At 37.7% G+C, this 17,528-nt stretch overlaps 1 protein-coding gene across 1 annotated transcript; it reads right to left on the minus strand.

Moving 5' to 3' along the window:
- Positions 1–743: 743 nt before the first annotated feature.
- LOC104422226 (heparan-alpha-glucosaminide N-acetyltransferase) lies at positions 744–6,969 on the minus strand. Its single transcript, XM_010034482.3, has 13 exons — positions 6,298–6,969; positions 4,467–4,604; positions 4,188–4,269; positions 3,924–4,000; positions 3,720–3,826; positions 3,007–3,124; positions 2,796–2,912; positions 2,614–2,705; positions 1,853–1,919; positions 1,685–1,763; positions 1,498–1,589; positions 1,200–1,343; positions 744–1,103 (listed from the first exon to the last, which is right to left on the minus strand). Exons 1-13 carry the CDS (start codon positions 6,562–6,564, stop codon positions 1,074–1,076), a joined length of 1,410 nt encoding a protein of 469 aa, XP_010032784.2. The 5' UTR covers positions 6,565–6,969; the 3' UTR covers positions 744–1,073.
- Between the last annotated feature and the right edge of the window lie 10,559 nt (positions 6,970–17,528).

A 17,528-nucleotide genomic window follows, 5' to 3' on the forward strand; every position in this document is an offset into this window, starting at 1 on the left:
TCCACACCCTCGTTAGGAATCCTTGGCTGTATCATCTCTCATTGTTGCCCTCTTCCTCTTCGAGCTCACTATAATACAGACCGAGTATACCGTGCTCAGCTACGACAATTGCCCTAGCACTCCCCCTGCCTCTGTATAGAATTTCCTTTCCTTTTCTATTTTTTTTTTTCCATTTTTTTGGTTTTACTCCTGATGGCTGATGCTCTTGTTGATTGTCGTTGTGAACTCCAGTTTTCAGTCACGTTACCAACATTTGAATGTTAATCTATCAAATTTCGAAAGATGATTCTCTTGTTTTAGTCTCCCTCGTGATTGTCAAATTCGGATAAATCGTTCTTCTTTTTGCTGCATATTTAAGTAAAAAACAAATATGACTTTCAACACAAAATTTGGATAGATCATTCTTCTTCATTGAGTTTGTTTAGTTGCTGCGTATTTAAGTAAGAAACAAATATGGCTTTCAATCCATCCATGGGTAGGTGTGTTGCGTTGGTTGAGAGTCTCGATATGTTGAGAGTCTCTCTCATCGCTAAGATCGAGAGTTCGAAACCCGCAATTGCTAACGATTTAAGTGAGGCATTGGCAGTGGGTTGCTAGGTTGGTCTCCCTCGAGATATAGGGCCCAGCCCTCAGGAGCCTTTCAGGCCCATGGTGGAGTCCTCGGTTACCAAAAAAAAGAAATTTATGGCTTTCAAAGTAAAATCACTAATCCCCATTGGCCTCAATCGAGCAGCAATCAATCATTGAAAACAGAGAATAAACATACTTTTATGCCTGAGAAATATTTTGAAATTTCCAATATCCTTCGTCAAAAAACTATAAAAGAGATTCACCGTTAGAGACCACCATTATAAAATCCTACAACGAAATAAAGTGACGGTGAATAGCTAATTATGTACAGAGAGCCTACAAATTTGGAGAGAACTGCAGTTCTCTAACCTCACTGAACAGAACAGATATATTTTCTGTATGAACTGCAACGGACCACTATTTAATAGATGTGGCTAGTTGCTTCAATAAATATTCAGCGATCAAGAGTTTCCTTCCAGAGTCGGAGAATGATACCAAGCTTCCTACCGTCTTCCAATTCCAATTAAACTCAGCTGCCATAAGAAGAGTTATCGATTTTGTGACATTGTCAGACAAATGGGCAATGTTTTGTAGTTGAAATAGAATAATGGAAGGAGAAGCAAACATACAATGTTGTTCTCAGGATGCTTCCAGTAGAAGCCCTGGAGGAAAACGGGCAAGACATTTGTTGCAGCAATGACAAAAATAGTCAACGCGTGCTTCCCTATCCACTCCAGAACCATGGTAGTATGCCTAAGTCCACCAAAATCAACCTGTTGAGAAAAAGCACATTAGGAAAAACCAGAATGTGTGAAACGTAAATTAAGACTTCGTAAGGACAAGATCCTTGCTATAACGTAAAACAAATACATCAAATTTGTAAAATCTGGACGAGTCAACACTTGACGGAGGGGATTGACAATTTACCATCAGGTATATCAAGGTGAAGAGAATCCCAGCTACACCAGCAGTGACAGCCGTGTAACTGCATGTGTACAGAGCCTTATTCACATGCATGCCTGTTACACAAAAGCAAATGATAGATAAATTAATAAACCTGTCCTCAGAACTGATCGTTGATTGGGATAAATAATCAAGATAAAAAGTAAATCACCAAAAAGATCTAATGCCAGGCCTAGAACCACAAGAAAAGAAGATGAGATCATCCAGAGGAAAGTTCTTTTGCCATGATCCTGGAAGCAAAATGCCAAAAGAATAAAACGTCAAAAAAGGTGATCTCCATTGGGTAAGATAAAATCTCTGCAATACACTATTCTCTCACCTTAAAATGGACAATCACATGTCCAAAGTGCAAGCCAACCAAGCATGTAACCACAGCCATCACCGAACTGCATACAGAAAGCATAGACATTGTTGTAATACATGAAACCAGTAACAAATCAACAATTGTCCTTCTCCACAAAGAGGCAACCACATATATTTCATCAATGGCAAGTTGGCAATTAAATCACTAAGCTAACCACAGAAACAAGAAAGATAATGAATATACTACATGCCTTTGGCCTTTTTTACAGACAGAACCACTTTCGATTTAGCACCTAGTATAGAAAAATCTGCAACTTCCCCACCCACACACCCCTAACCCTTCTCTTCTCTTTATCTTTCCATCTTCCCCCCTTCCATTCCAGTCTCTCCTATTCCCTTATGAGTTGTTCTAAAAGATCACCTTAAAAGGCCTTCAGGATCAAGGGGGCCCTAACCCTGTCTTCTCTTTATCTTTCCATCTTCCCCTCTTCCATTCCAGTCTCTCTCCTATTCCCTTATGAGTTGTTCTAAAAGATCACCTGCAAAGGCCTTCAGGATCAAAGGGGGCCCTAACCCTGTCTTCTCTTTATCTTTCCATCTTCCCCTCTTCCATTCCAGTCTCTCTCCTATTCCCTTATGAGTTGTTCTAAAAGATCACCTTAAAAGGCCTTCAGGATCAAAGGGGGCCCTAACCCTCTCTTCTCTTTATCTTTCCACCTTTCCCAATTCCATTCTAGTCCCTCCCCTATTCCCTTATGAATTGTTCTAAAAAATCACCTTAAAAGGCCTTCAGGATCAAAGGGGGCCTGACACCATGATGGAGCATTAGCAGGCAAAGGGCCAGACTCTGGAGAATGAATACTGCATTGCTGTGAAAGAAAATGAATTATCAGAAAAAGAAGTAAACTAATCTGAGGGAGGAAAACAATGGACATAGAAGGCAAATATGATGAAGAGACCTTTGTCCGTGCATAAGTTGGCTTTCTGTATAAATGTCGAATTCCCAACACCTCACGATCAATCATTGCGACAGCATTACAATCTGGTCCAGTATTTCCTCGCACTCCACATTTCACCTTTAAATGGACAAATTTTAGCACCTATTTAATCATAAATCATACAAACGTGATCAATCCAGGAAAAGATTTAGCAATGAATCGGAAAGCTCACCAAAATTATTTCTTGTGAAAGGGAGGAAGATTCAGTTGGAATTTGATACTTCCAGTCGGGCACGTACAAGCCATATAATAATGAAATATATACAGTGGTAAGCACAAGTACCACGGCCCTGGAAGAAGACATGGACATGGCATCAGCTAAAGAAGTCAACATCTACAAGAGTAATGCAGTCTAACGGAATATCATCCGCAAATACTGTCGACAAAGGGGAAAGACTGTTAGATTGATGACCTAAAGAGTCGTTGAGTCAAAGGCGATTCATTACCCTAGAAAATAAAAACATGTCTTTCTTATAGAGAATGTCGGATATACATAAGTTTTGCATAGACATGAGAATGAGGTGAAAATTTGTTCCATTAGTTACTTGACAACACTTCAGAGCGAAATTCTTCCCATCAATGAGGACACACAAGTCCCATTCAAGTGGAAGTGGTTATTAACACTACCACCACTTTAACTATTACCAACATTATCTGAGTAATCATTTTGTCAATCGCTAAAATTCCCTGTAGAGCAAGCTGAGGAATTGAACTGCTTTCTTGCCCTAAATACGGAAGAAAATAACTGACTAACATGGCTTAGCAGAGCATTAATATTCACAAGATTTCCAGTTTTGGAAACATAGGGACCAGCTTGTCCAGCCTCTGGAAACGAAAACCATTCCATAGTGAGAATAGTTACTCCATTTAATCTAAATAACATACCATTGACTTCGGTATTTCTTCATCAGAGAAAATCCTGAGTTAACATCATCACCACCCTTTAGCCAAATCTCACATAGTGCTGCCACCACAAATGCTATAGCTATTCTCTGGAGGGGCAGAAAGGTGTTTAACAAGTAATTAGACAGCACGTGAAACTTCAAAAAGAGAAAACAACTAAAAGAAGAGCATTATAAAAACACATACTTGCAGTATTCCCATAAATCTCATCTGTTGCATGTCCACTCCATAATTAAGACTACCAACACCATGAAAATAACCACCTAGAGGGAAAGAAATTACAGAAAGAAGGCATAAGATCCTAGTATGATATAGACAAGAAAAAAAAAATCCAGACACAGATGAAAGAAAGTGTGACGTAAACCTTATTCAGCAAGTAACCAACAAAATCTGCAATGTGTACGTTAGGACTTCCTCATATAACCAAAAAATATACATCAAGTATGGTACCTTGGAGGAAAAGACCTAAAAGCAAAAGCTTAAGTGCCCGAAGAAGGACTTTTCGAGTTGCGGAAGCTCTGCATGACATTTTCTACGAGAAAAGAAATCTATCAAATCATTGAACTGATGAAAGTACCTACCTTTATAGAAGTCAAGGAGAAAGAGGCAACATACATAGGAGGCACCTAACTCTACAGTTTAGGATTTGAGGTTCAAGATTAAAAAAGCATAGCATATTAGATCAGAACGACTGCTTGGAGATATAAAGAAAGACATCAGCAATTGTACCTTGTACGCAAGTCCCAGTGAGACACCAACAATAAACAGGAAAAATGGCATTACATAATCTGCCAGAGTTAAGCCATCCCATGGTGAATGGTTGATGGCAGGGATAATTCCACCCGCATGATCCACGACAATCATTAGCTGCATGAAGCATATTAAGTGATTCGCTCAGTGATAATTTAGTCAAAAGTCATTTTCAGGACCCAAAAATATATCAAAGAAATCTGCAAACAAAGGGAAACAGCCACTAAGTGATTCATGGTTGTCATTATACCTTTTCCAAGATCACATGCGGCTGAAATATTACATCATATTTTTCTCTTTCATTTCCTGTTTTAAAGCTTCCCAAGTACATGGGCTAATTATTGATAATTTAGCTAACAGGAAAAATCCCACTCCAGAGCACACATGAACAATCTGACTGGAGAAAGTTGCATAAATACTAGGAATGAAACAAATTTCTTTCTCACCACTTAATACCCAGGAGATCATGACATCAGTCAAGATTGTTAAAGTCCTACTTAGAGAAACATTGACGATAAGGTATACAAACTACCGTAGTTCACCCATTATGTCCCTGCCTTCAACAAGATTATCGCAATTAATGGCCAGATAAAAGCCAATGCATCATATTGCATTTGTTGCAAAACTAAACTAGGCTTCATTTAGCCCACCTAATAATTCCCTACAACACGTTGAAAAAGGAGTAAATCACTTCCAATACATTCGGATATGGACAGGGACAGAGTTCATGCCTGAGCACTCCCAGATTGGAGTTCTCCCAAGTAAATTAACTTTTCACTAATGTAGGGTGGGAGTTTATGCCCTATCTGTTTTGAACAGAAGTTCAACCTACCCTATTGCAGGAAAACCGTATGCAGGGTTATTATTATTTCTTCAGAGCGTGGCACTAGGAAGAACACTCGTTTCTTTTTCCATATTATTGTATCTTCAGATTGGGGCAATAAGAAGAAAGCTCCTTTTTTTTCCCCTTAATGCGAGTAGGATGGAAACCAACTTTATAAGCAAAGAATAGATAATGGTTTTCCTCTGTCTTGACTTTTGCTCTAAGTAAAGATGATGCAATAACATCCACGCATGGTCCATGGGAGGGTGCCAAGTGTGGGTCTAGATGATCCATCAAATGTTTTTATTTTTTTAAATAAATAGTAACATAAATATTTTAGAAATCTAAAGATACCTTCTCCAATAACTTCCCTTTCCTCTGTTTCTCAGGTTCACAAGAAATGCAGAGGTTGATAGGTGGCCAAGGCTCAAAACTTAGGAGAATTGACTGAGAAGAAAACATTACCTAATCCATTGCTCATTTCCCCAAGTTACAGAAAAGAGGCAAAACAACTACATTATCAATGAATATGATTAAGATAATAAACCACCCTTTGTCCCTGATTAAGATAGAAGCTTTCTTGTGTTTATGAGGATAACAGTTCGTCTACCACTACTGTCTGGACAATAACAGACATGGTTGACCAGCCACGACCTTCCGGACTCAAGTTCAACACTTCCGGTGCGGATTCTACAATGCCGAATTAAAGATAATAGCGACACATAAAAAAGTTTCGCATCCCATCATAATCTAAATTATCATGTCAACAGCTTTAAGTTTCGTATCCCATCATAATCTAATTTATCATGTCAACAGCGGCAAATCTTTCGAATCGGCGGTGGCAACTTTCCGGTGAGCAGATCCTGGGATTCCGGCAAATGCCGGCACCTCAAAAGTTCCATTTTTTTTTTTTATCAATATCTTAAACGAATAACTCACGTCACTTTCTTAACAAATATTGGCAAAAAGGGCCGAAAGCAACATTACCACGACGGAGAGGCCGCGAAACACGTCGAGAGAAACAAGCCGCTGCCGCCGCTCGGATTCCCCGCCGCCGCCGCATCGGCGAGAGGCCGATCTCGAGTCGGGGACCTGCGGCCCCGCCGCCTCGACGTCGCAGGCGACTACACAGCCATCGCCGGAGCGCGGGAACCCGGCCTTAGGATCGGGAGAAGCCTTCTCGACGTCGCCATTGGGGTCCTCGGTCCTGACCCGCTCGTACACCCCCATCGCACTGCGGAACTGCGCGGCCATCCGTAGACGAGACTTTCTCTCTCCCGCCCGGCCCGCCTCCCCTCCAAGGAGAAAAGAGAAAGAAGAAAAACACACGAAGGAAAAACCCAAAAAAAAAAAAAAAAAAGGAGCGAAGCGCAAGCCCCTGAACCAGAACAAGACCCGGAACCAGAACCAGCACCAGTACCAGACCCAGAATCCAAAGAAGGAAAGCAAGCAAGGAAGCGAACGGCGGAGGAATGCCCTCCACACCGCAGTCGCAAACTCGAAGGGATCGTCGCCGGCGGCGAGACGTGCCCTTCTCCGCTCGGCCGTCCTACGGCGGCAGACGAGCGACGGAAGACGAGGATGACGAAGGAGGAGGAAGGAGAGAGAGAGAGAGAGTCTCGAAGGGAGTGATTCTGCGTTGAAGAGAGAAATATGGGATGCCCGCCTTTTAATGAGATAATATTCCTATCTATATTACCTTTTAAAAAACTTACTTTCCAAAAAATATATATATATTATTCTTTATCTGGCAGTAATTTCTCCCATCATCTTGCCTAATCAGCCCGGATTAACAGCTTTTCCTCTCTCTGGCTCTCTCTCAATAAATAAGTAGTCAAAGTGGGGTCCACGTGGTGACGTGGCGCGCCGTGATCGGGCGGTGGAGCTGGGGAGATATTATTATTCTTTTTCCGTTTCCGCTCTTACTGAGTCGCGCGCGAACGTCCGGGGACTCGCTGAGTCCAAAAGGAATATCTCGGACCGAGCCCGGCTCGGGCGCTCCCGGAAATCTTTGCTGCGACCGCGGATTCAGGTGCCGTTACGATCCTATTGGAATCCTTCCCTTTTATTTTTTTTACTTTATTTTTCTTAATCCGTTGATATTTCCATTGAAATCGATGTTACGATTTGTGGTTAAAGCCGGACTTGAAAGGGCGCAGGAGAAGCGGGATGGAGTTTGAGCCGAACTGATTTGTTAATGTTCTCATCTGTTAACCGGTGATGTTCGATTTTAATTCACCCCCCTCCCCAAACCATTGCATTAATTTCGACATGATATGCATACTAATTTCAAAAGATTTTTTTTTTTCAATTATTATTATCCTCACCTGCCACAAATATGGAAGGCAACAGGCTGGATCGGGATAAATCATGGAGATAATTAATGAGTTGCACATGAAAATTTGTCTAAATTTAGAATCCACATAAAGTATGATTGGCTTGTCTAAACTAAGTGAAAGCGCGCGCACCACTAAAAGGCACTAAAAGAGGACCGCTCCCCAAAAGAAAATTCATCTATTTTAACTTTTCAGGACAAATTTGTCATCGAGGAAAAATCCGATGGAGGCATGGAAAAAAAAAAACCAAGGGCTATTTTCACCAAGTTAGAACTTATCATGAAAACATGAATCAAAAGTAGAAAATGTTTGTATGTGCGTAAGGACAATTCTCTCGAAATTCGGGTTAGTGATAAAATTTAAAAAGGGTAATTTAGCTCAAAACTGAAATTATATTATTAGATTCAATTTTCAATCTAACTTTAATCGTACTTTTTACCAACTAATCAACAGTTAATTGGAATTTTTAGTTATTGACCAACAAAAAAAAATAAAGAACTCATTCCTGTAGATTAGATCAAATTGAACCCTACTAATCGATGGAGATTCCCCTTTAATAAAAAGTCAAAGGGTTTTCACATTTTTTTATAACCCGAATACATCTTGTACGCATAAGACTATCAAATAGAATATGATATAATAAAAAAAAGATTATGTATGGCTGAGAAGGAGAGTTACTGAATATTCGACTAGATATCGAAAATCATATATATTCATAAGGGCGTGACGCTTAAGATCATGCCTTTCTACACGGCTCAAGAAGTTTTGAAACCAATATTTGTAATCGCGTATAGGGGTTATTAAGATAGGCAATCGTCATTCCGAATAATATAAGAAAGAAAAGTGAAAGAAAAAAGAAGAAGAAAAAAACAAAAGAGTGGTAGGGGAGAATTAACGTGACGTGCGAATATAAAAAGACAAATATCCGACATCCAGCTGGTGGGATGTGGTGGGAGTGGGGCGGTTGTCTTAAATTCGGTTCTGATGCTGCTTGCTTCTTGCAACGCCGCCGCGGCAGCAGTAAGTTAGGAAAGCCGAATCGGCATCTTTTGCAACCTCAATTCTCGAGAGAAAAAGCAATGCATGGCGCGCATTCCCAAGGACCTGTGATGCTCGACGGAGGAAAGTCGGTCTGGGGGATTCCCAATTGGAACGACACGACAAACGACACGACGGGATTGGTTTTTCAACGCATGGGGCGACCGACGACGACGACGTCGTGTATGGGACTCGATGCTGGGAACGGACAGTTTCTGATTTCTCATAGTCATAGGTCCTCAGTTCTAACTTAAATCTACTCAACTTTTTCATTTTCTGAAATTTAGAATTTGCTCATCGAGATTTGAAATATATCCTGTTATGCAAGATCGATTTCAGAGTTTAACAAATCCTTTATTTTTAGTTGAGAAAAATTGAAGTAAAGTTACAATAAAAAATAAATTTTCTTCAATCCATAAAAGATGGATATATAAAATAAAATAAATACTAAAAAAATTTCAAAACACATAACATAAAACATAAATTATAGAACTTTCTTGTTATGGAAGATGACACGGATAAGTTGTTATGTTTTGCTTTCAATCAAACATGGCTTCTTCATCGCATTTAACATGATTTCTTCTTATTGTGGAATATTTTTACTGCTGAAGGACTAGAACGAGGCGAGTTTTTGGACTTAATTCGTGGACATGGACATTGGCTCGTAGCAAGCATAAGAGGATCATCATCCTCCGTTTGTGAAGTATAAAATTGTGAGATTAGTCTTTATTTGTGTTTTACAATGACTTTTGGATCCTCTCATATGTCCCTTGTAAGGAGAAGTAGACAGCAACATTAGTGAGAATAAGATAAGATTATCTAAGCTATAATGTTGTATTTGATAGTTAGGATAAAATTCAAAATATGATAAGATTTATCACATTTTACGTTTGGTGCCTCCTCAAGACAGGACAAAGTTGAATATAAAGAAGATATAGATTAGAATATAAATCAGATAAAATTATTTCATGGGGGAGATCAAGGAAATGTGAGTAAAATTTATAATATCCATAATAGGAAAGTTATTTTTCTTAAATAATAAACTTCTTAAATTAACAAATTTTAAAAATATTTTAAATTAGTTGAATTAAAACGAAAAATAACAATTTAGTTTTTTAGTATAATCTTATTTTTATTATATATTCGAATTTAATTTTATCTTATAATATGAATTCAATATTTAAATATATATTCATTACATTTTTAGGTATTTTAGTATTTTAGGTATATTGGTATAGTTTTCTATTTAATAAAATTTTACTCGAGAATGATGGAAGGGGAAGAAAGAAATAAAAAATTAATTAATTAAAAAAGAGAGGAAAATAAAATAAAAAAAGCAAATGAAAATAAAAGTAGACAAGAGTGTCATAAGAAATTTTTACCATCTTCGATTGTAAACTTTATGGTTCATTTACATTGATATGCCATTTATATCTAATAATATATATAATATAATGTGAATATATTCGACTTTATTACTACAATCATCAAATAGTGAATAGGATAAAGCAAAATCCCCTAAATTTCATATCATATCATATCATATCATATCTAATCCTATAATGATTAGAAATCTAGACAATCAAATGCAGCTTAAGGACTTTCGGACTTGTGGTCATCAAACACTTTCCTACGCTCAACAACGAAAGACTTGACTTCTTTCACCTTAAACAGTCCCCTCATTTGTGGGGAAAAGATGGGGGCATTGTGAGAGATGTTATTTTCCTCTTTTCAGTCAATTTTGACCGGAGAATCATTGATGTAGCCATCCTATTTAGTATGATTGGTATTGACATGGCATTTTTTGCTTTTCCTTTTCTTTTAACTTTTTCCCTCTGCTGGCCATCAATGGGCCTTTTTTTTTTCTTTCGAAATCAGGCCTTATTTATGAGGTGAAAGATGCTTGTGCCTAGGCTGGCAAGGACTGAACTCGCCTGGGGATGACAAGAGCAACTAGGGCGAGATTCGATTCAGTTCTTGATTCAGCTCTTTGCAAGCTAGCATTGGTGGCTTCTTTTATGTGAGGACATAGCTTGATCCAATCTAACTAGTACCGGGATATTTGTGATGTTTGGCCGAGTGGGGAGTTAAGGTCGATTGTTTACATGAGCTTTGAGGTAACATTGTGGAGGGTTGTGAAGTGTTTTATTTGAATTTGGAGTTACATATCATTGTAGGTTGAGTATGAAGAAACTCAAAAACCAAGTCGATGAAGTATTGCTTTCGTTGATATGTTGTGCAATATATATAGGTGAAAGTTAAAAATAAAAAATAAAAATTATATCTACAAGGAAATTAAATAAAGGACAAATCGGAAAAGATTTCAAAATGATAAACTTGTTGATACTCCGCTCGATTTGCTATCTTCATATTGATTTGTAAAAAAATTGCACAATTTCCAAATGATCAACTCGTTAATACTCTACTTGATATTTTATCTTCATTCTGATTTGTAGAAGATTCCACGCTACAAACACTCTGATTTTTTCCCTTTTGATTTGTTACTTCAATACTCAAACTGGTTAATGGGAGGACCAGAGACCAAGTTTGATTTGTAAACCAACAAACACATCTCGAGCCAATGGTTTAGTGAAAACATTAGTAATTTGTGAGGAAAACAGAACATGGCATGTTACAATAGAACCAAGAGCAATCTTTTCCCAAACAAAATGATAATTGATCTCAATGTGCTTTGTATAAGCATGAAAAATTGGATTAGCTGCAAGATGTCCGAGAAAAGTAATGAAGGTTGACGTTGGTAGATGCCAATGTCACGTAGTATATATGAAATCCAAGTGAGTAAGCAAACCGATTTGTAGAAGATCATGTACGGTCTCCAAATGATTAACTCGTTAACACTTACTTAATTTGTTATATTCATACTGATTTGTAAAAGATTCTACAGCAAACATTCTGATTTTTTCCTTTTGATTTGTTACTTCAATAGAGTACTACAAGATTTCTTGCTAGCTATCGATTACTAGGTTGGAGTTTTGGAGATTCGCAGGGCCACAAAGCAAAATGAAAGAGATGCCCATTTCTGGGAATCTTCACATCCTACATTGGTTTTTTCACCATAATGCGCTCGATGATAATAATAGCATGTCAACTCTTTGATCCATTGAAAAATTATTATAGTCATTACGGGTGGACCCTAAATTTGAAAGTTATACATAGTAATGGATAGGCAAGATTTTGATGGGTCTTCATAATTTCTTTAAATTTTAGGTTTTCCTATAAAAGGTAAGGAAATTGGAGGGTTTTAGGATATTTCAATTTATGTCGATGTTAAGCTGGAATGTTTTACTTTGTTTAATATTATCAATCGATGTAGACCGAGAGGGAAGGATGTGGACGTGCAACTAGACTGCACATATGTTATCATAGACGTGCAACTAGGTTAGAACATGCACTACACGCGTGTGCAGAGTTGAGTAGGTCTGTAAGAAGAAAATACAATAAAGCGACAGTTATCCCCCAAAAAAAAAAAAAAAAAAAAAAAAAAAAAAATAGTAGGTAGGTACTTCAAGAAGAGGAAAGGGGTGAAGAATGAGATAATTTTATTTTCAGTAGAGCAAGAGAGTCCTTTAGGTAGTGGGTTTGGTTAGGATGACGACAGTTGATATCTTCTGATTATTCTATGAAGAATGGTTTTGGAAGGAATGAAAAATGAGATGAAAAAAATATTTCGACTTAAATATTTCCATGACCAAAGTAACCGCCCAAATATGTTAGCCCACGACCACCAACAATCTGGCTACAGGCGGGGCGGGGCGGGGCGAGGTCGGTATCTGGGAATTCTTCCTATTGTGAAAATTCTCTCTGAGTTATAAGATAGCCTCTCAACCTTCCATTATCATTGAGACTTTCAGTTGATCATAGGGTTCTGTATCTCCATAAGCTACATTGCTTTCTCTCAATCATGGGCTTTTCGAGGCTTTGCTGAATCCCGTGGAGGTTATCCCTCGGATGCCCTGACTTAAATTTTATTAGCCATCTCTGCATGATCTTTTTAAGTGATGGGAAAGAAAGATCAAGACGGAGCCCCCGGGACATGTGCTTTTTGTTGCGAAGCTGAACCGATGCGTCGGCTAATGAACTTCCTACTCGCGAGCTCGTGAGAGATTATCATCGGAAGAATGTGGGCTATAAAGGTTGGTTGTATGTCGTTCTGAGTGGAAGTCAAAAGGGGAGTTTGAAGGGGAAGGAGTTAGAAAGGAGAGTCCTTGTCTCATTTATTTATCCTGCGCTTCTGATTGAAACTTCAACTGCACTCCTCAAGCAACCTGCTATTAAAGAAGAAAATGAGAGTTAAGTGTCATGCATATGTGTTCCGGGGCTGTTAGCGTCTAACTTTTATGGAGGGTTGAGTTGCTGCTGAGAGGGGAAATTCTATCTTTTCTGGATGCTTTTTTTTTTTTTTTTTTAATCAAAACCCTGCGATATGGTGGCCGAAGTGCTTCCCACGTATGCCATTTCCAATAAGCCATTTTTTAAAACCATTTTTTAGGTAAAGTTTCCCGACTATTTGAAAATTTCTGGTCGAAAAAGTTAAAAAAAGAAGAAGATACTTTCAAGAAATGACGAGCACGACTGAAATTGCTATATTTACAAATTCAGATGCGAACTCTCCATCATTTGGAGATATAAGTAGTGGATAACCAACTGTCATGTTGGTCGAATTTGGTCGAAAAGTTTTTTTATCGAGAATTTGACAGTACTCCTTCGCATCTTTAGCATTAAAAGATGAAATTCTTTATTGTGGATTAGCACATAATTACTCCTTAGAGAGCCGATCGTAATTGTTGGAGGCTAATCTTGGCTTTTGAGGCGAAACACATGATGGTACGTGCCCGATGTGCATCCGTCACTTGAAATCCTGTTGCTTCTTTTGGGGCAAATTGTCTTGATATAGTACTGACAACCAAAGAAATTATATAAACTAAAAACTTCACGGATAACGTGGAGGACAAAGTCATTTATAATACATGATAGAACAGTTTTTAAATGTAACATTGACTTAATCTAATACAATAACTAGGTAATGACTTCTTCGTCTGGACAAAAATTAAATTGTCCTCGCATTTTCAACCCATGAGTAGTGGACACACTTCAAAAAGACAAATCCACAATGCATTTGACTCATGCTCCTAGATTTTTTGCCCCGTGTTCCACTTTTTTATCTTTTCTCCCCATACACATGATTAGAGCCATCAAGTAAGTGGGTCAAGTTAAAAATGATTTGACTTAAATCGATTTATCCATTTAATCAATTTTAATATATTTATATGCAAATGCAAATTCAATGACTCATACCCAACCTATATCACTAATACACATAGATATTTAAAAATAAGAATTTTATGCTATTTGTGAATGTGTAAAAGAAATTTTTAGCAGGTTTGTAAGGTACCAAATAAAATTTTCATTTGTTTGCCACTTTTTTTTTTATTGCAAATTTTTTGGATTTCATAACGAAGTATCCAACATATCTTGAAATTAATGTCAATGAATATTGACACGTAAAATCATATATTAATTTTCACGATTTTCTAAATTTTTAAAAATCATAAATTTTCTATTATTTTTCAATTTTTTTAAAAAAGATCATAGGTAGAAAATTACACTAGAAAATGAGTTGTCCCACTCAAAAGCCCTCAACCAGAACTCGAACACAAGTGAAGAGCGAAGCAACCTCGACAAAATCAATACTTCAACGACGCAAGTTTTCGATTAAAGGGAAAATAAAACATAAAAAACGACGCAAGTTCCTACTGCGCACTCAAACCCCTTCATCGCAAACCCTGTATATCCCAACCATATCGATTCTCATACCTCATCTAATCTCCATCGTCATCGCCATCATCATCTCATCTTTATATCTTCTGCGACTTCCAATGGCGGAGAAGCAAGTCCACCTCAATGGCGCTGTTTGCACAAAAAAATGCCCGATTTGTAGTTATTATTGACATGTGAGAACTTGAAGAATCAACAATGAGACGGAATTAACAAAAGTGGAATCAATAATCTCGGATGCAACCATTAAGATAATTGAGTTGAAGAAAGCGCCATGTAGCAGAGTATATGTAACTGCCGACCTCCTTTTGTAACTTTTCGTAGCCATTAGAAAGTTATTTCTTTAGCAATCGTATGTAACATCCTTTTGTAGCTTTTTGTGTAACTTATCATAATCATTAGGAATTTATTTCTTTGTAGCCGTTTGCAACCTCTATTAGCAACATTAGTTGATAATAGTTGATTGTAGGCTTTAAATAGACACATCGTACTCTTCAAAGACCTCCCGACAAATCAATCAAAATATTATTTTTTTTTTTAATTTATCTTTACTTTCTAGCCCTGCACTTTATTTATCCTTAGCTTTGGCATTTTGATTTGTGTCATCGATTAAATTCTAGCATGTATCTCTATCCTAGGTATGGTATCGTCGAGTAAATTCTGATGTTACATCTTTGCATGTTCTTGAAATTTATTGTGATTAAATTCCATTAGCATAAGAAAATTAGTGTTGGTCTGTCCCCTAGACAAAAATACCATTAGCATAAGTTCATATTGCATTTTAATGCAACTCAGCGCTATCATCCTAGCACTCCTTTGAACTAAATCTCTAGGTAGTTTGTTGCTAAGAGGCTGTCTCTAAAGGACTTGAACAAGAAGTTCGCCCATTGGGAAGGCATATTTGTAGTAACTAACTCTGTTTTCCTTAATTCTAAGTATAGGTCCCCTCACGTGTAAATCATATAGCTTGAGCGCGATGTTACCATGTACCATTTTATGTGTAATCAAAGATACTTCTGAAAGATGTGGCTAGCTGTGGTAGCTTTAAACACCACATTCAACTCCTTGTTGATGAAATATAATTTTCAATAGTTATTTGATTGAATTCCATTGATCTTTAGAAGATAGTTTGGGATTTAACAATTTTGAAATCAAATAAAAATAAGAGAATTTGGAGGGCTGTTGACACCTAAATTTTGGCGATCCGGTCATTTATTTATTACATGGAAAATTAGGAGTTGATTTTATTCCTGAAAAAATATTAATTGCATAGCATATAAATTTATGTGCATTTATTTTTAGTTTGCATGTTTTGTATTTATTTGGACCGGTGATGGATGGATTCGAATTAGTGGTTCTAAACTTTAAACTTGGCAGATCGAACTAAGCCCGTTTTCTTTAATTATCTTGTGAAAAATAGGAATTTGAAATTTTTCTTGGATATGATGAATCTTTGGATAGGGCATATGTGAAAAGCAAATATTACGTTCGGAAAAGTGAATATTATAAAAAAGAATTTTTGTGGATATCAATTTGAAAAAAAAAAAAAAATCCTAATTGGTGGCCTATAAAAAGGTAAAATGCGTAGGGTTTGGAGGGAGGCCATACATTGAACATATGGCCACAGTTGAGAGCATCAAGAGAGAAGAAATCGTGAGGGGACCGGCCATGATCCACAATTGAGAAAGGGCACATTAAGAGAAAAATCGTGCGAGAGAGAGAAAAAATCGTGAGGGGTTTTCTTTCTGTTGAATTTTCGTGGGTTCTTTTTGGTGTTTAAAAGTCAACAAAGGGAGAGTCTTCTCTTGAGGATCACTTGGCAGAGGGCGACGTACACGACAAAGTTGATAAACGCGCGTGAGAAAGCGAGAGGAAAGCGTGGATCGTGAGGAAAAGCTCTGCCATCTTACCTTCGGTAGAGCAATGGGACTCCATCCACGTCAGTGATCTTCACGTTCGCCTGCAGCTCTTTCCGGTGCTGGTATCGTGTCCGTGAAGGGCGCCCCAACATCAATTAATTTGCTGTTCTTGTTGCTCGGCCACGCCAAGTGCTTCACCGTCACCCCCACTGCAAACCTGTTTTCGCTGGCAGTCCCTGAGTGCTTCACGACGATCTGGGTAGCGTGCGGGCACGACTACAGGTTCTTCGGCCCAGATTAGTCCCAGCCCAACATTGGTGATGCTCGCCGGTCTTGCTGCATTAAACGACATTGCTCAGCTTCACCATTCTGGTCTCAATACCGTGACCGGTTCTCGGCACCGACGATGACTCAGTGACACCGGCAAGCCTCCCGACGGATTATCTAACCTTTCGATAGGTTTTCTGGTGTCCCGTACCATAGACCATCGAACTTGTCGCAGCCTTGTCGAGCCACACCGAGTCACCATCACAGCCGCTGCCCTTGCCCCATGCTTAGCTGCGCTGAGCTTCCATCGCGATCCACTTCACCGTTCGGATTTTTGGAAAAAAATTCAATTTAGGTAGAGATTTATTTTATTTTTAGGTAGATTTGTTTTATCTTGTTTTAGTTTTTGATATTTTATCTCTTTGTTTGAAATATCTTCCAATGCATGATCAAAACCTAGCATCCATTCGCAACCGCCGCATATCTATAAGGTTTTAGATGGAATAATTATTTTAAAATTGATATCTTGATATTTAAGGCTTAAGATCAATTTATCACACGGGAGTAAAATTGATATATTAATCTTTAAGGTTTAAGATCAATTTATTGACTTTATTAGTGAAATAATCAAATTTGAATTTCAATTTAAACAGTGGATAACATTTTTGATAACCATGGATGATTTAATGTTTATCTTTTAATTGTTTAGTTTATCTTGAAAATACAAAAAAATTGCATTTGCATTTCATGTAGATTAGAATTGATTGCATGATAGGTTAGTTATTTTTTTTTTAAATGCATGTTTAGAAGGCATTTAGAATAGATAGCATTTCACTTTAGTTAGATTTTTATTTTTAGTGATTTTCATAAAATAAAAAATAAAAAATCATGCCTATGTCATATAGGATTAGGTTCATGAAAT

Source organism: Eucalyptus grandis, chromosome 10 (assembly GCF_016545825.1).
Source record: "Eucalyptus grandis isolate ANBG69807.140 chromosome 10, ASM1654582v1, whole genome shotgun sequence".
Lineage (NCBI taxonomy): Eukaryota > Viridiplantae > Streptophyta > Magnoliopsida > Myrtales > Myrtaceae > Eucalyptus > Eucalyptus grandis.

Coding starts and splice junctions, on each gene's coding strand:
- LOC104422226 (XM_010034482.3), bottom strand. CDS start 6,564: ATGGCCGCGCAGTTCCGCAGTGCGATGGGGGTGTACGAGCGGGTCAGG. Junction 4,605..6,297: donor TTCGCGGCCTCTCCGTCGTG/GTAATGTTGCTT, acceptor TGCTTCATGCAG/CTAATGATTGTCGTGGATCA. Junction 1,104..1,199: donor AGCATCCTGAGAACAACATT/GTATGTTTGCTT, acceptor TTCTTATGGCAG/CTGAGTTTAATTGGAATTGG.